Source organism: Saccopteryx bilineata, chromosome 1, assembly GCF_036850765.1.
Source record: "Saccopteryx bilineata isolate mSacBil1 chromosome 1, mSacBil1_pri_phased_curated, whole genome shotgun sequence".
Classification (NCBI taxonomy): Eukaryota; Metazoa; Chordata; class Mammalia; order Chiroptera; family Emballonuridae; genus Saccopteryx; species Saccopteryx bilineata.
In genome coordinates, this window is record NC_089490.1 from 297,081,160 (window position 1) to 297,099,966 (window position 18,807).

General features: G+C 43.2%; 1 protein-coding gene across 2 annotated transcripts in view; it reads left to right on the top strand.

Moving 5' to 3' along the window:
* Positions 1-11,704, top strand: part of NPR3 (natriuretic peptide receptor 3) — a 73,105-nt gene extending 61,401 nt beyond the window's left edge. The window contains exons 5-8 of one of the 2 annotated variants that reach the window (XM_066244265.1): positions 1,449-1,543; positions 3,160-3,295; positions 5,037-5,124; positions 6,150-11,704. In XM_066244265.1, coding sequence (XP_066100362.1) covers positions 1,449-1,543; positions 3,160-3,295; positions 5,037-5,124; positions 6,150-6,261 — 431 coding nt within the window. In that variant the 3' untranslated portion in view covers positions 6,262-11,704. The remainder of the gene's footprint in view (positions 1-1,448; positions 1,544-3,159; positions 3,296-5,036; positions 5,125-6,149) is intronic. The other variant, XM_066244266.1, reaches the window with a different exon arrangement.
* The last annotated feature ends 7,103 nt before the right edge of the window (positions 11,705-18,807 follow it).

Genomic DNA, 18,807 nt, shown 5'->3' on the forward strand with positions numbered 1-18,807 from the left:
CAAGCCACCATTGCTAGTCAAAGTGATTTCAAGTCTTTGGGGTGGGTACTCGAGCCTCTCTACACCCTGGCCCCTCTGTTCCAGCCTTCTGTTTCACTACTTCCTTCCATGCACACGAGCCATCTCCTGAAAACCTCATGGCCACTCTGTTTCTTTTCAGTTTCTGTGCCTTTGTAAATACTAACAAGGCTAGCCTTTCTGCCTCAAATACTCCCACTCTCTGATGGCTGCTTGTACAAATCATAGACTTCACCAATGTCCCTATAAAAGACCTGCTGTTTCATTGAGGCCTCCTCCTCTGAGTGGTCTGAGCATTGACAGAGATCCTCCCCGGATTTTAACCATAGCGATAATAGTGCTAACAAATAGAAGAGAGCAACTAACTTCTCTTAAACCTGTGTTGAAAGGACTTTACCTGTTTTACCTCCTCAACAGCCTATTGGCAGGAAGGTATCCTTATGACTCTTTTATAGTCCTGGAGGCTGAGGCTCAGGATGCAAGGTCTTTGCTCAGTCTCACAGAGCTTATAAATGTGAAATCTGGGATTCAAATGCAAACCTTTGGATTCTACAGCTAATAAGCTAAATTCTTAGTCGTGCCTGCCCCTCTCTTGAGCAGAAAATGCATCCAATTCACCTCAGTGGCAGCATTATAGGCAACACCTAGTAATCACCTAGAAAACATTTGGATAAACAATGGATGATTTATTGTATCTCTATGAGATAATAAATATTAACTGAACTTATGGTGGTAATCATTTCACAATACGTGTAAGTAAAAACTTTATGCTGTACACTAGAAACTCAAACAGTGATGCATGTCAATTATATTTTGATAAAACTGGAAAAAACCTCTTAAAAACGAAGACAAAATGACGAGTGAACACAAGTGGGATAAAGAGTTGCTTTTCCTTAGCTCTTGGCTCCCACGACCCCAGAGGCAGGCCCTCCGCTCGTCTGTGCATCCGAGTCCGGAACCAAGCACTCACTGAGTCCTGGGCCTGCAATAGGTTATCTGTTATGATGTTTTTCTAGTGATAACGTGAACCCACAGCAAGTCCAGGAACATACCACCCCTCCACACCTCCCTATAGGCAGTTTATTTTGTTTTAAATTAATAGAAAACTCTGGGATAAGCATGTTACTTTCAGGATTAGCCTTAATCTTCTTCTTCCTCTTCTTCTTCTTCTTTTTTTTAAACATATTTCTCAAAGAAGGTCATTTATTTCTTTTTCATTTTAAGTGGAGAAATGTTAAGAATTTAGGAATGCAGACACAGATGAAGTTACAATGTCTTTCCAAATGCCAACAAAAATGCTCAGCGTCTGATGAGATTCCCTGTGGCATGAGTTTGTTTAAAAAATCCTGTCAATTTACTTTCCTGCTTTTGTTGGAAGGCAGTGCTATTTTAAGTAATGAACTTGGCGCTCTTCTCATCTCATCTTCTAGGCATCGCGGGGCAGGTGTCCATAGATACCAACGGAGACCGGTTCGGGGACTTCTCGGTGATCGCCATGACTGACACGGAGGCGGGCACGCAGGAGGTCAGTGAGCCAGGCATCGGCACAGCTGCCCCTTCTGCGTGTTAAGTTTCCAAAGAATGTATTTGTCCCTGTGTCCAAAAAATAGCTGTCCCCAAGGCAGCCTCCAAATAAAAATGAGCCAGAAACCTGAAAGTTTCCAAGTAGGGAGAGAGCTCACTTCTGGTTGAGGGTATCAGGGAAAACTTTGGGAAGTGGTTCTGTGTTTGTCCCAAGTGGGGAAATCCTACCTTTCAAGTGGCTACAGATCACACCTGGCGGGCTCCTAAGGTACAAGAAGGGTCATCGAATGAGAGAAATAAAGTGAAACTGTCTATTTAAAATTAAAAAAAAAATTTTTATTTTTGGTGGTGGTGGGGGTGGTTACAAACTAGACATGTGTTAATATTTCAAAAGATGGCAGAGTTTCAGGACAGCATCATGAAGAGCTAAAGGTACCCTGGATGCACAGGTGAGCTTCTGACACTTACTGGGGTGTGAGCTCTTCGTGCAGTTTCCTTGATTGTCACGTAGAAATCATATCTTCCTTGATCACACATGATTATTGTGAGCACCAGCTGAAGCAAAACCTAGGAAAGTACTATGTAAACTTTAAATGATAAATATGTAAATAAGGGTTACACAAATATGCAGTGTTTTAGGTCAAGCCATGCGCTTGGACTGGTCTGGGTCTCATATGAAGTCTATGCTCCCCCTTTGTAAAAGATGGGCAGTAATTGTCTATTTTTGGGTCACTGTGAGGATTCAGGAGTGAATGTGTTTAAAGTGCTTGGTAAGTTCTCAGTGTATAGTGATTGTTCTATTTTGGTGATTATCTAGATCTTTTTATGATGAAATGAAATAGCCTGCCTCCTTCCAGAGAAGGGGAGGAGATGTCACAGGCCACTCAGGAGCACTGTCCTGGTGCCCAGATAAAAGAGAAAGAGACCTTGAGAACCTGGACAGGATAGTGCTTCTAGGTCAGGGCCTAGGGATGAAACTGCCATTTAACCGAGACACTGAAAGAGAACCTTGAACTAAGCATAAAAGAATATTGATTTTTCAGGACCTAGTCCTAGAGGAACCAATCAAAAAAGAGTTCAGCCTGGAAATGAGGGTACAAGTAGGGTAAATTTATCAGTGAGGAGACTGTGGTCCCCCAAGTTAGGATGGGGAATAGCCTTCCCACCAGAGGAGGGTGAAACAAGAAGTTTCTAAAAGATACTCTTTCTCTAAAGCTGTAATTATATGAGGAGCTGACAGAGTGGTGTGAGGCTGTGTACCTGTAATATGCGTCCCCTGAGTGTAAGGTGGACCCTGATTTTGCTCATATAGCCCTGAAAGGAGCTTAGGCCTTAAGAACAGCTGATCTGACTAGTGGGGCTGCTCTGTGGTGATGGGTTGGAGTAGCAGCCTCTCTGATCAGCAAGGGAAAAGCCATGAATTCCGAGATTATTGTTTTCTATATAACCAGCTGCTTTTCTTGCCTTGAGGAGCCACAGTTCTCCCTAAGTTATGCTCATCTTAAGACCACCACGGGTGGCTATAAATCTTGACCCATCTGTGTGCCTCCTTTGGAAACAGATAACTTTGACCTCTCAGTTTGTGTATTTCTTTTTCTTTTTTTTGCCTTTATATAGGTTATTGGTGATTACTTTGGAAAAGAAGGTCGTTTTGAAATGCGGCCCAACGTCAAATATCCTTGGGGGCCTTTAAAGCTGAGAATAGACGAAACCAGAATTGTGGAGCACACCAGCAGCTCTCCTTGCAAATCGTGTAAGTTCAGAGACGTAATTCACCCTGTGTTTCATTGTCTATACCACCAGTATGATGCAAGTTTAAAAGGTGTGTTATCTGGGAGCTCATGCTCTGCAAGTTCCGATTTCTTTTTCTGATATGGTGAAACCTACAGGAACAGTTCACAAACTAATGAAGGCATTCCACCTTCCTTAGAAGCTTCTAGGTCTTTCTTTTCATCCATCCTTTTCCAAACTGGGAAAAGGCTTCACCCTGTTTTTACATCTCTTACTATAATCTTACTCCAAGCAAACTGAAAATCAGAATGGGACTTGCTACGAGACGTAAGTGAATGGCGATTAGTGTTTGAGTTTTCCCTTCTGGATGGGTCAGAGTATCAAATACTAGATGTAGCTTTCAATGCATGCCCTTTCTTAAACAGTCTTAATGGTTGGGTGCCTTTCCTTCATTTTACATGAGGAAAAACTGAGGCTTAATACTAGATGTAGCTTGTATATTTGTCTCTTCTAGCAAGTCTCGTTCTGGCTTTCAAAGTTTGTAGTTATCCTCTGACCTCTCTGAACCAAACAGATGATGTCTCTTAAACACCTGCACATTTATAAATTGGCAAATACATGTTAAATCTCTTATTGATGAGCAGTCTTGTCATAAATATAAAGCAAGTGTATATTCTTATCAGGTGCTTACAAATGGGAAAATTGTTAGAAATCATTGCTTTAGAAAGACCCCTTTAGAATGCTCACAAAAATTAGGGGATGTTTTATTGCTTCATATTCATTTAGAAATATCCCCTAATTTTCATGAGCAGTATATAAGCTAGTGAGGGGGAACAAAGCTAGTATTGATCTTTTAGGTTATTTAATGTTAGTATATGTATGCACATCATTGTGTTTTGGGGACTGGCCTTCAAACTGTGGGGTATTTATGTGTATGTAATAGTACGGGAAGGAGTACAGCAGAAACGTGTTAAGAACACAGTCTTTGGAGTTTGGGGGCCTGGATTTGAAGGCCCACTCTTGCCACTTGCTGGTTTTGTGACCCCAGGAGTGTTGCTTCCCTTGTTTAAGCCTCAGTTTTTCCTCATGTAAAGTGAAGGAAAGGCACCCAACCATTAAGACTGTTTAAGTAAGGCCATGCATTGAAAGCTGTACCCTGACCGCTTTATAGACAGGCTAGCTGTTTATCATTTTTGTATAAGAACTGGGACACCATTGAACTTGATTGTTTTGAACTGTTCCATTTTCTCGAAGCTATATAGGACATTTTGATAGGAAACTCTGGCTTTGGCGAGAGAACATCTAAAAACAGAACATTAACCCAATGAAATTTTCACCAAATGTTCCAGCACTTTGAAGTGTCCCCATCCATCTGTGAAAGCAGGATGTGCGGGGTCCATTCCACGGTCTGTCCAGTTGTCCTCTCTGAGTATAAACTCAAAGAAGTGTGGATAGGTCTGAAAACTTCAGTTTCCAGTTTCCCTCAAATCCTTCTGGAACCAGCTTTATTCCTATTGTATTCACTGTCCTGCAGCAGTATGATTGCTCATCTAGTATTTTCTTAAATACTTCCCAAGCTTGGCACTTGGAAAAGATGTAGGATCCCCTAGAAATCTTCCTTAAAAAGAAAGGAAAATTTGCCTCAAGTAGGAAATTGAGAAACCCTTTCTAATGAAAGAAACTTTTCAATGAATGGAAAGTTAGAACGAGGCATTTCTAATTCTTTCTCAAAATGAACTCTGATTATCTATTTCTTTTTCAAGCAGGTGGCCTAGAAGAATCGGCGGTGACAGGAATTGTTGTGGGGGCCTTACTAGGAGCTGGTTTGCTAATGGCTTTCTACTTTTTCAGGTTAGGACCTCACTATAAGGTTTAAAAAATTCACTCTTCTTTATTATTGTCCTTGTCACTTGCCTTTGCATGATCCTTTTGTGATGGGCCCGTATCTTGGCCTTACCCCAAAAGCATGGTGGTTAGAAGAACAAAACCATCTTTTGGTGTGACCCCTGGTTTGGTGGTCAGTGGGCTAGCATGCTGGGTCAGGGGTTTCTGTTGCATTCCTCTGTGGGCCACCGAGCTGCTGCTGTCCTTTGATGACAAATATTCTGACCCGAATTTCTACCGCCCACTGGATGCTTAAGTTGAGAGGGAATCTGGACAAAGGGGAAATAGATGACCCCGTTCTCAGGCTTTCTCCCATTCAGAAATAGGTGCCTGGGTTCACTTTCTGGAGAGGAAGAGGTAGCTTCGAGCAGCCCATACTCTCAGGCTGGCCTGGGCTCAGCATTTGGAGCACCCACACACTTAGTTACCACTGTGGTTAAGCCCCAAGGCTTGTAAAATTATAATATTTCTGTGTATCCAAGTTACCGACAGTTTCACGCCATGAGGGCAGTCCATTCTTTTGTAATCTGTGGTGGTTGAGTTTGTGGCTTATTCTTCAGTCATTATACCACGATTTCCTCATTTCTGCATGGAAATGCAATTCCGGATATATGTGACTCTTTCTGGGAACAATTGTATTCCTGTTCCTTTGGTCACAGTGCCCATAATCTGATCTTTATCTAAGGCCTATCCTGGGAGTTGGGGAGAGCTTCTGAAGCAGAATAGACAAGACTCAACCCACAAGGCGCCCTGGGAAGAAGGGGGAGTCTTGTTTGATGACATTTCGAAAAGCAGGCCAATTTTCCTCATTAAATAAGGGCAGAGCGCCTTGGGGCACACTACTTTAATCTCTGACTAAGGTTTCATATCTGTCACTCTCATTTATCAACCCAAACCCAGATGTCCCTGGAGGGCTTTCTTTGTAAAGAGAAACCATAGTATTTTGTGGCCAAGTGAGATTTTATTACTACATTCACTTTCCCTTTACCCAGGAAGAAGTACAGAATAACCATTGAGAGGCGAAACCAGCAAGAGGAAAGTAACATTGGAAAACATCGGGAGTTACGGGAAGATTCCATCAGATCCCATTTCTCGGTGGCTTAAAAGGAAGCCTTTTCTTTCAGCCTGAGATTCTTTGAAGAGATTGATGGGATGAAAGACATCAATGGAACAGAAGGGGTGTTCGTGAAGAACTCATTCTTTTAAGCATTTAGTCATTTCGTTGTAAAATTTCTTTAGAAGCTCAGGAACGATTATTAATTATCATGTGCCTCCCCATCTTTCATCTCATGACAAACAAATACAAGAATATAATGCCACCTGCTACATGTCCATACTGTTTTAAAGGCATACGATTAGGTTTATGTTTTGAGAATCTGATGTCTCCATATCTTGATAGCTTTGGGGGGCATTTCACACAAGGCTATAAAATGTGGTTTTTCTTAAATGAAATGTTTTATAGCTAGAATAAAGTCATTTTTACAAGTAGAACATTCTTAGAAGGAATTTAGCACCCAAGAAGAGAAAAATGTAATGAGAAATGTCCAGGTTGGAAATACAGTGCTCCTTTCCCCAGTGCTGGCTGGCCAATCGGAGTTGAGGACGGCTCTGTCTAATGTATACACTCGAGTCCTGACTTCATGTCTTGAAAAAGGATTTCCTCCCCGTCTCCTCTCATAAAAGCTGCTCTGGACAGTTGCAACAATGACTGAGATAAGAGGAATTGTATAAGAAAAGCAAATCTAAAATGTTTCATTTGTTTTTTTAATGTAAAAACGAAAGCCCTGTTTCACACTAACATTTTATTTTTAAGTATTTTAATCTTATATTTTGCTATTAGAAAATGTGTCTATTTTTTCATTTTGAAGATTAAATTTCACTTCTATTTGAAAAGCATGGGTAAAGTACAACACACTGACAATGATGAAAGATGCTTTTCTTTTGCCCCGTCACCTTCTTCCCCTTGACCAAACCTAAATGCAAATTGCTGCTTTAATTACAAAGACCTAGAAATGTATTCAGATTACAGGCTCTATAGGAGTCCATTAATTTACCTGTTTTAAATGCAAGTTGTTTTAGAGATCGATCCCTTCCAATTCTGGCCAAATGATGAGTTTTAGGATTAAGGGTGAAATTTACTAGAATTAAGTAGGATTTTTATAAGGGGAGGCAGCCCTTTTTCCTCGAGAAGAACGTTATAGAGAGTTAGAACTTGATGGCAAAGAAATGTTAAATTAAAAAATTCATACATGACATTTTGCTAATATCTACAGTGATGATTTTGGTTAACCAAGGGAATTTAAATAGCTACTATATTCTCTTTCAGTTAATTCCAAAGAGGTTTGTAGTCATCTACTACTAAACCATATCATAGTGGTTGTGGGTGTGGACATTGGGTATTTGGATGAAGTTGAATAACTATCTACTAAATATCTGTCTTGCATCTAGTACTCTGCACACAGTTTTAAATTCAGGTTGACACTTTGATTTATGATTTGTGGAGAAAATAAGGAAGAATGGGACATTGCTGGGTGAGCATACCACCTTGTAATCATGTTATTCAGTCCCCAATAGCATTTTGAGCATCCGGAAAATAGTTTTAAACAATATGTTAATGTCTATAAAAGATCACGCATAGAGAGGTAAATAGGGGAGTTTGGGCAATGTCCTGGCAGTGGTGGAGGTCACAGTTCACACAGGTAATGGTGGAGGCAGATGAGTGACAGCTGAGTGTCTTGGAAGTGGGCCAGCTTGCTTCCTGGAGGAGTCGGCCTCTGTTGCTCCTACTTCAGCCAGTCATAGTGAATGGATTATTTCTGGGGAGGCACATTTCCCCCTTATGGCTTCAAGATGTTATGTAAGCAGCTGGAGAACATGATAAAAAAATTAATGATGATAACAATGATCAGTGAGACAACTGTTGTAGTTCTCCATGTTGGATGCAAAGGAGAAAGGACCCAGTTTAAGAAAGGATGAAAAAAGAGGGCAAGGAAGGCAAGCTCTGGAAACTCTAATGTAGGAAGAGAGTTTGGGAACTAGAGTCCAGGAAAGCAAAGCGTTTGATAGCTCAGGACTCCTCCCTGTGAAAACAGAGTGGAAGGTTTGCATCCATTTTGTTTTGCATCCATTTTGTTTATGAATTGAGGACTTATTTCTCTTTAATTTTTATTTTTCAGTGATGTTTTTCATATATTTTAGAGATATCCATTTTCTTTTACCTTGTGTTTGTAAAAAATATATACATTTTGAGCCTGTGTGCTTATTTCAGGGGGAAGAACACTCTACCACTCTACCTGGTTGCAGTCTTTGGGTATAAACATTTCTAACCTTTCTATAATCTATATAAGGGCCTGTTAACTCTAACATTTCTGAAACAAATATCTTTTATTTCTACTTTAGGTAGAAGAAGAGGTCTAAACTTAATATTATATCCCTAGATAAAATTATAAAAGTAAGTGAGACTTTAATCTTTTGAAAATGGAAGAACAAATCATGAGGGTTCTCATATGTGGATGCTGCTCTCTTTCAATCTTAAAGCAATTTAGGGTTCTTAGGATTGATTGCTTATGTCTGTTGTCTATTCTTTCTTTCTTGAAATCATCATATGAGTTACCAGAACTCACTTAAGTTTTGAAAACTCCATTCCATTGGAAATCTTCCCCGAAAGTATTGGTGTTTGGCCCACGGTTATCTTGGGTTCACACCTGTGGAGATTATAATTTCAGAGTTAAGTTCCTAACCGCTAAGTAACATATTTGACAAATAGTCGTTATATTCCGCCAGTAGCCACACATCACATAGTAAAATAAATAGGGCTTTAGTTCTTAAATCATTCTATATACTTTTACCCTGAAGTGTGGGGTGTTGAGCTTTAAAAAGAGATACTTCATCAGTATTTTCTCATCTGGTCAAACACCAGCTGACATTAATACAAGTCAAAGTATATACTTTTTGTATATACTTATGGTGTTGGAATAAATGTAGGTTTAATGCTCATCATTGTCACCTTTTCTCACCCCCCCCCCCCCGAGTCAGAAATAAAAGCTTTCTCCAAATGATCACTTCTATCCAGAAAATGCTTTCTGTATAGAATGCCTATCTTCTCCCAGACTGACCGCGGGTTCCCCAAGGAAGCCTCTGTAAACATTTTATTTCTCAGAAGAACCATTAGCTTGTCCTTTCCTGGACCACAGACATAGTTCCACAGGCTTTAAAATAGTTCCTTACCTTTCAGAAGTGAATTTTAATGGAAGGAGGGGAGAAATGTATAGAAATAAATTCCTGAAATTCAAAGACTTCATGTTAGACACTGCTCCCCATTCACAGGCTTCTAGGGTCGTAAACCTCTTCAAGGCCCCGTGCCCTCATTGCCCTTAATTTACCACTTTCCTTTGGATTGCTGCTGATCTGGGCAGCGTGAGCTAGGCTGTTGGCAGTGAAAGGAAGGCCATTGCGTAAGTCTCCTGCCGACAGTGACAGGAATCCAGAGAGCGGGTTCCCGTGGCGTCACCCCCACGTGAGCGAGTGTGCAGTGGCTATTTGTGAAAGAAGTCTCTTTAGGAGACATTGTGCAATATTATGCCACTGGTATTAAGGGAGGTCTTAGAAACTGAGGAGGCAGGCACACCTATGTTGCTCGGGACACAGAGAACCTAGATGCCGAGTGGACAGTCTAAAGCCCAACGCCAACCAAAATTAAGCCTCTTGATGTATGTTTCATGGGTTTGTTTAAGTGTGCCCTGTGGTTCAGTCCTTCATGACGAAGCTGATAGCAAACTGAACTTGGTCCGTGGAAAAAAACTGAAATTGTCTAAAAAAATGTGGCCTATGTTTAGGGGCAGTGTGGCCGCAGAGAGAATGAGATGGTGCTGTTCAGGAGATCTGCTTCTTTTCCCGTCGATCTTTAGATGTACAAAATAACCAATAACTTAGTCCCTCTTCAGTAGCCAGACTCGGCAGGAAGCTTAGGTCCCAGCCCACAAGAAGAATCAGGAGCCTGATTCTCCAAAAGAAACAGAAGAGGGTACAGTTGCGAACTGCCTCCTTCCCTCTCACCCTTTCCTCCCCCAGCCCCCCTCGCCATCCATCATGGCTCCAAAGATGCATCAGCATGTTGCCCATGCAGGCAGAAACTTGCCGTGGGACCTCCCTACTTCTTCAGAGGGGAAGAAGACAGAACGTGCTGGCTGTCAGAAGGTGGCTGGCTTGCGATCAGAACTCTTACATGAACTTGACCACACACGCTCTCGGGGCAGTTCAAGCCTGTGATGTGCACAGACTCCAATGCGCCTGGCTTTGGTTTTCAGCATGTCGATCTCCCAAATATCTTGTGAAGGCGTACCCCACAGCTAGACTCTAGGATTAACGTGACTTTCAAAAGGTGCTGGATTGGAGTTTGCTCAAATTTCTCATTAACCACTAATGTTAATTCACACCAAAGGCAAAGCAATTCTAAAGCAGTTGATGCTGTTAATGTTCATGTTTTAAGCTACTTCAAACACAGGGGAAGGGTTTCAAAGGGAGCCGAGTCTCAGAAGTAAAAATCCATATGTTATACTAGTTCTTTGATGTATCAGGTGTGGGATGATTTCTAGGGGAGATATTTGAACAAGCAGAATTAAGACTTTGCAAAAAAAATGCTGCAATGCTCTGATTCACGTGTTTAAGACCCAAATTCCTATGCAACAAGGGATAAAGGGCCCGTTCACCAAGGGTAAGGCATAAGATGACCTACCAATTTTATGTTTTTTATTTGCAAGGAGAACAAAGCTCTCATAGCACATAATAATTGGGCAAAAATGGTTGAAAAAAGAAATTTTGGGTTTTGAAGCAGGATGTCCTATTTATTGTTCAATCCCAAATCTGAACATTCAATATGTTGTGTCTTACTTCCAAAATAGCAATGAGGTGCCCTAGGCAGACTGCCTGGAAAGGCTGTGAGTTTGCAGACCTTTTTGCTTGGTCCTGGGAATCTGAGCTCTGGTCCCTGTGCATGGTGGACAGGTGAAACCGGGAGGCCACAACATAGACACTGTGGGGGCTTACTTCTGCAGAGCTGGTCTTCTGGCCAAATCAGTCATTGCTAATTTAAATACAGGACTGCCAAACAATAGAAATCTACCATAAGTCTGGTAGAAAAATCAAAGTCAAAGCTGCAATAAGCTACATACAGTTTATTATTCTGATGTAAGTAGAACTATGCATATATTGTGATTTAATTTATTGTTGTATTATGTAGAAAATGAGAATTAATGACTGTGGATATAACCCCTGTTTTGTATAATATATTTTATTTCAGGTGCAAATTGGTCATTTAAAGTATCTACTTCATTTGGTGATTGGATATAAATGTGTATGTGTTGTAAATGTTTCTATTAAGCAAGAATGCCACATGCTCACAGTATAACAATGTGTTCTCATTAAAAAAAATACATCCCACAGAGAGCTTTTCCTGTTTATAATTCAACCACCATACACTGCCAGCATCCATGTTCTCTGAGGACTGTCTGTTCTCCTAGGAGGAGTTCAAATAAAAGATCAATAGTGGCTGTGATGGACTTTATTGTTTGAATGGCATCTTTAAAAAAACTCAAGAATTTCTGTCCAGAAACAAGACACTTGCAGAAATTAGAAAATAGTATTATTAAAATGACAGGCCAACCTTGCCTTGAGTATCTACAGCTTGAGGACACCACATCATTGCACAGTAGGCCTCATTGACTCATGAAGTCCCTTACCCACTTTGAAGAGGTCTTAAGTTGGTGTTGTCATTCTAAAGAACACCGTACAAAGCAGACTACCTAGCTTCAAGCATCTCTAGTTGCCTCTGGGTTGTAAATAGTTACTCATGCTTTATTTTAAGCCTCAGAACCACATCGAAATTCTCATGATTGGAGCAATGTGTCCCTGGTCTTGTTGCTGCCTCCACTATCGGTGAGGTCTCCTGAGAATACAATAGCCGCTCGCACTGGGGGCTGCTGTTGGAGACGATTCTGCAGCAGGATGCTGACTTGGGGGTTGGGGATGGGAATGGGGGGTCAGGTGTGGGGAGCACTGCAGGAGTGAAGAGTGGGCCAGGAAACCTCCAGGAAATACAGGATGTCTCAGTCCATTTGGGCAGCTGTAACAAAACACCACAGACTAGGGTGCTAGAACAACGGACATTTATTTCTCACAGGTCTGGAAGATTTGGGTCTTGGTGAGAGCATTTTTCCTTACTTGTAAAAGCTGCCTTTTTGCTGTGTCCTCACATGGCCTTTCGTGTGTGTGTGTGTGTGTGTGTGTGTGTGTGTAGGGAAGTGGAGAAGGAGGGGAGAACTCTTGTGTCTCTTCTTATAAGGACACTAATCTTATCAGATCAGGGCCCAAACTTTATAATCTCATTTAACCTTAATGGCATCCTTAGAAGTCCCGTCTCCAAATACAACTACACTAGAGGGTTAGATTTCAACATACAAATTTTAAGGGAAGTCAGACATTCAGTCCATAACATAGAGCATCACCATTACCTTCCCATACCACCTTGGGGACCAGGGCTTCCTTGAATCTTTCCATCCTATGTCTTACCTCCTCATCCTTCCTGAGCTTCTTCGCACATACCCAACATCACATGATGGCCCAAAAGAAGAAGATGCCTCTTGACTGTGGCTGGTAGGGGAGTGTGTCCCTTAGAGGAGCCCTCGGGAGGTCCAAACACCATTGGCTTAGAGCCCCACCCTAACCCTGAATCATGGGCTTCTGGGGGTGACTTAAATAGCAACTACTTTTAGATTGGGAGAGGTACCAGTGTCTGTGTGTCTTTAAAACAAATAGTAATTTAATGAACCATTTATTTGCACCAAACTAGAACCAAAATAAATAACTCCTTTTGCAGGCTTTGTGCATTCCTGACCATCATTGGCTGCTGAGGCTCCATCATCCCATTTCAGAGAGGAGGACATGCTGAAGCCAGACTCCTCGGGTGTGCCGCCTGGCTCTGATGCTGGCGGCCATGCGGACTTGGTGAAATGGGGATAATCATAGTCCCAACTTCACTGGGCAGCTGTGGGACTTCAAACTGGGCACATAGCAAAGCGTTCAGTGGAAAAATTGTTATACCCTCTTGTTTCCTTGGAAAAGGAGACAAAACCCTCAGCTGGCCACTTCTGAGGCCTTTCAGGACAATTTGGCTTGGTGACAAGTAGTCCTGCCCTTTTGGAAGATCAGATGAAAGGCAGCAAGGAGGAAGAGGTCCCTTTTCTGTACACTGTCCCCACTGCAAAAGGTATATATAGACAAGGGCCAAGAAGGGGGACAGTGACAGCCACATTGCCTCTGAAGCTCAGAGTGTCATAGCAGTTTCATTCAAATCTGCTTTCTGCATAGAGAGGAGGTGCCACACCTGCCACGCACACTTGCAACACATACCTGCAGTACACACCTGCAGCATCCCTGTCACACACACCTGCCCTTCACACCTGCCACACACACCTGCAGCACTCCTGCTTCACATCTCCCACACGCACCTGCAGCACACACCTGCCTCACATCTCCCACACGCACCTGCAGCACACACCTGCCTCACATCTCCCACACACACCTGCAGCACACACCTGCAGCACTCCCGCTTCACATCTCCCACATGCACTTGCAGCACACGCCTGCCGCTCACACCTACCTCACATCTGCTGTGCACACTTGCCACGTACACCTGCAGCACATACCTGCAGTACACACCTGCCTTGCACACCTGCTACACACACCTACCACACACACCTGCAGCACATCTGCCTCACATCTCCCCCACACACCTGCCTTCCATTCCTGGTCAAGAGGGACCTAAGAACCACTCCCTGGACTCCACCTCTCTGGGAAAACATTGCTGACAGCTGTGACCTATCAGAGCAGGGCTTGCTCCCCACGATGAAAAGGACCTCAGGTGTCCCCTCAGTGGCTGTCCTGGCCTTCACTCAAAGTCTCCCTAGAGAATGCTGGAATTTGTCTCAGTGCAACAGCAGCACCTCTTAAGGGTGCTAGTGGATGGGGCACTTTCCGGTGTAGACAAAAGGGGGTTCTTATTCCATTGTTACTCCCATGGGTCAAGAGAGACCAGAAGTAATGCAGGATGGTGGAAGATGACAGAGCAAAGGCACAAAGTTCCTGGTATGTATGGGAGCCTTCGTCTCCCAGGCCTAGCGACCCCAGAGACCAAACAGAGACAAGATTTCTCTTCCAAAAAGGCCTTCGACTGTCAGAATGAGGGGCTGCATTCAGGTCCTGTCAGCCCTCCACACTCTTAGTCCAGTGGCCTGTGCTGGTTCCCAGTGGCTGGGGTGGATTGGCCCCACGCAATGCTGGACGAAATCCAGCCCCAGAGACCTGGGTTCCCCTGGCAGTATCCTGGGTGCTGTCAAAGACATCTCATGTTTCCCCGCAACAATCCAGCAAGAGATTGTATCTAAATAGAACTTGCCACCTGGTATCCTAACTGAATACCACTTTATGACTGTTCTCCACATTTCATTCAGGAGGAAAACGAAGAGTGAGCAAGAGTACAAGCCTTCTCAATTCAATAATGGTAGCCATTGATTGAGAACTGTAGACAGGCCACGATTGGGCTAAGCACTTCAAGTGTGTTCATGTATGTGACCTTTATGGCTATCTACCAGTCAACCCTATGAAATAGGACCGTGGTCATTCTCCTCCCTTTAGAGGTGTGTAAACTGAGGCACAGAGAGGTTAAGTAAGTTGTCCAAGAGCTCCCAGTTTCTAAATGGCAGAGCTGGGCTTTAAAGGGAGGCTGCTGGCCCTAGAAAGTGACAATGCCAAACCGCCCAGCCCAGTACTTGGAGGTCACTCTCAGTCTTCTCTGAGTAGACCTGGCTTTCTTCCCATCACCTTCCACATTCGATTGGATTCCTGTCCCCCTCCCTGCTTTATCACTGCCAGGGAACAGGACCTTCGTCACCTTACCCTCAGATCGGCAGATAGCAGCTTCCTGCCTTCTTTTCTCCAAGGCCTCCTCCTTTGCTCTTTTTTACTCACTGCTGCCAAATGTTCCTACAATATGGAGCTGACAATGTCACGCTCTTGCTCAGTGACCTTTAATGACCTCCGTTCCTCACAGATCAGATTCCACATCTGTGCCTGGTGTTCCCAGCTCTCCACCCTCAATCTTGCTGCATTAATTTATTATTCACCATTCCTTTGGTTCAGTCAAATTGTGCTGAATTTGATTAACTCAGACTGGCGTACTTGGCACCCAAGAACTTAGTGTTCCCTGCACTTTCCCACCTGCCATGTTTCAGTCCCACTGTCCCTGCTGCCCGGAAACCCTCGCTTTCTGTGGGGTGGGGGGTCCATCCCTTATCTGCAGCTCACATCCCGGCTCCTCTGTCAGCGTCCCTGTCCACCCTAGCCCCGGGTGAGCTCTACCTTGTGGTGTAGCGTTGTCTCAGGGGTTATGAGTTGGTGGTCTGCAGACACAGTTTGTTTGTCCAGCCAGTGTTTAGTAGGAAAAAAGAAAGGAATTTGAATGCCTTTGCATGGGGCAAATGGCCTCTAATTTGTCAGAACCCGTGCCCACTCAATGTTTCTACATCCAGCTTTCCTCACTAATTCCCGTCAGTGCTTTGGAGCTTGCAAACTCTGCTTATACAGTTAATGGAAAATCAAGTAGAGCTTGATGGTGGCAACTCATCTATTGCAACTTTATTTATCTTTTTAACAGCATAACTTCCAACCTGCTGGTCTTCAAAAAATTCCCTGACACTTCATCTATTTTTATTTTGTATTTGTTTCAGGTGTACAGCATAATGGTTAGAGTGTTTTTTAACCGCCAGTCCATAGACTGGTCTGTCATAAATTTTGTGCAGATCCCTGAAAGGGTTAACCACCCTGATGTTGAATGAAGGTTACAGACCCAGTGATATTAGTTGGATTTGCTTTTGCTTAGGATGATTTCCGGCTTAGTGGTCCCCAAAATAATTCTCCTATTTTCACTGGTTATCAAGTGTAAAAATGTTCAAAATCACTGGCAACTATACAACTCATGAAGTGATCCCCCTGAGCTGGCCCCATACATAGTTATTACCGTACTATTGACTATATTCCCTACGCCATGCTCTGCATTCCTGTGACTAGTTTGTGACTTCTTACTCTCTTTGCCTTTTTCACCTAGTCTCCCAGCCCCTCCCCTCTGACAACCCTCAGCTTGTTCACAGTATCTAGGAGTCTGTTTCTGTTCCGCTCATTTTGTTTTATATTCCATATGCAAGTGAAATCATTTGTTATTTGTCTTTCTTTATGCCTTTTTTCACTTAGCATAATACCCTCTAGGTTCACCCATGCTGTTGCGAATGGTAATAATTCATTCTTTTTTATGGCTAAGTAATATTGCATTGTATATATATATGCACCACACCTTCTTTAACCAATTGATGGGTACTTGGGTTGATTCCATATCCTGGCTATTGTAAATAATGGTGCAATGAATATAGGGTGCTTATATTCTTTAGAAGTAGTGGTTTTGGTTTCTTCAAATATAGACTCAGAAGTAGAATTGTTGGGTCATAAGGCAGTTCCATATTTAATTTTTGGACCCTCCATACTGTTTTCCACAGTGAATACACCAGTCTGCATTCCCACCAGCAGTGCAGGAGGGTTCCCTTTTCTCCACATCCTCATCAGCACTTGTTGTTTGTTGATTTATTGATGAGCGCCATTCTGACAGGTATGAGATGGTATCTCATTGTGGTTTTAGTTTTTATCTCTCTGATGATTAATGATGTCATTGAGCACCATTTCATATGTCAGTTAGCCATCTGCATATCCTTTTGAATTCCCTGTCAGTTGAGATTTGTCTCTGTTCCTTTAGCTTATCAAATATTAAGTTATTCTGAAATAAAATAGTTCCTGCACCAAGGGAATTATTACCCTCCAAAACCCCATGTTGTTTTTGTAATGTTAATACTCCATAATGTTTCTTCTTTGTAATTTTTTTTAAAACTAAGATATTCTTTATGTATTTATTTATTTATTTATTTATTTTTTTCATTTTTCTGAAGCTGGAAACAGGGAGAGACAGTCAGACAGACTCCCGCATGCGCCCGACCGGGATCCACCCGGCACGCCCACCAGGGGCGACGCTCTGCCCACCAGGGGCGATGCTCTGCCCATCCTGGGCGTCGCCATGTTGCGACCAGAGCCACTCTAGCGCCTGAGGCAGAGGCCACAGAGCCATGCCCAGCGCCCGGGCCATCTTTGCTCCAATGGAGCCTTGGCTGCGGGAGGGAAGAGAGAGACAGAGAGGAAAGCGTGGCGGAGGGGTGGAGAAGCAAATGGGCGCTTCTCCTGTGTGCCCTGGCCGGGAATCCAACCCGGGTCCTCCGCACGCTAGGCCGACGCTCTACCGCTGAGCCAACCGGCCAGGGCCAAAACTAAGATATTCTTAAATGGCCTCTGATAAGGACTTAAACCTAAATCCCTGGTTTTCTATCAATTAGCTGTGAGATCTCAACAGACTCCAGGCCTTTCTGAGCCTCAGTTTCCTCCTTTGTACAATCAGGAAGAGGGTAACTCCTCTGCAGCATTTTCAGTGGTCTGCTACAGGCAGAAGGTCACTACATTGGAGCTAGGACTGCTTCCGGGGGGTGGCCTCACTCAGTCCTTCAAGGTCTGAGGCTCCTGGTGTTAAGCCGGGGCCTAATTGAGACCCTTTTGGGAGAGATGGAGCTTTTTCATCCTTATCCTCATTTCATTGATGAGAATATTGGGGGTGTGAAATTGTGGGTGTCACATTTCTGGCTCAGCGCAATGACAATAGCTCACACCTGTGGCAGGGACCCTGCACTGGTGCTGGTCTAAGTCCTGTATCTCATACCGTCCCCACCATGGCCCTCTGAGGTGGGCAGTGTGGTCATCTCTGAGATACACAGCACCTTGGCCTGGCTCCCCAGAAAAGAAAATGACAGAGTTGGGGCCTGAAAGAGACCGAACGCTCCTCCACTCTAAAACAGAGCTGCAGCTGCTCAGTGTTGTCACTCACACCTCAAACACCCTCTGCCTTTACCCCTGTGTCGCCTCGGCCACCTCACACATCAACTGTGAGGACAAGACAGCGATAGCACCTTTACGAAAGAGTTCAAGGCCATAGCTCAGACTTTATCAAATACCATCTGCAGACCAGTGCCAGTCAGGGAGTTTTATCAGTCTGTGTTGAAATAAGAAACATTAGGACAATAATAGGCAAAGGTCACAAACACAAACTGATTCAGTGCTTCAAGCGCTGGCTTTTTTTTTTTTTTTTGAGATTATAACTTTGTGATTTTGTGTCTGGACTGTGAAAATACATTTTCTAATTTTTAAACAGTAGTGATACTAGTTAGTGGTTTTTTTTTTTATGCCTTTGCTTGACAAAAAAAAAAGTGGGCAGAAACGGTTGAAATTCGTGAAATCCGTCAGGCTAGAAACATTGCGTTCGTCTGCTGTCTGATGAAAGGGATGCGACGTCAACCGTGTAATCTCTGTAACATGAGAACATAGCTTGTCTCCCAGGACAGCCTCCTCCTTGTGCATCCCAGCGGCTTAGAGATACTTGCTGGCCGATTCTTTGGAGGGCCACACAAAACCTGTGTCCCAGCCCAGATTCCTAATAGTTTCTCTTTGCCCTCC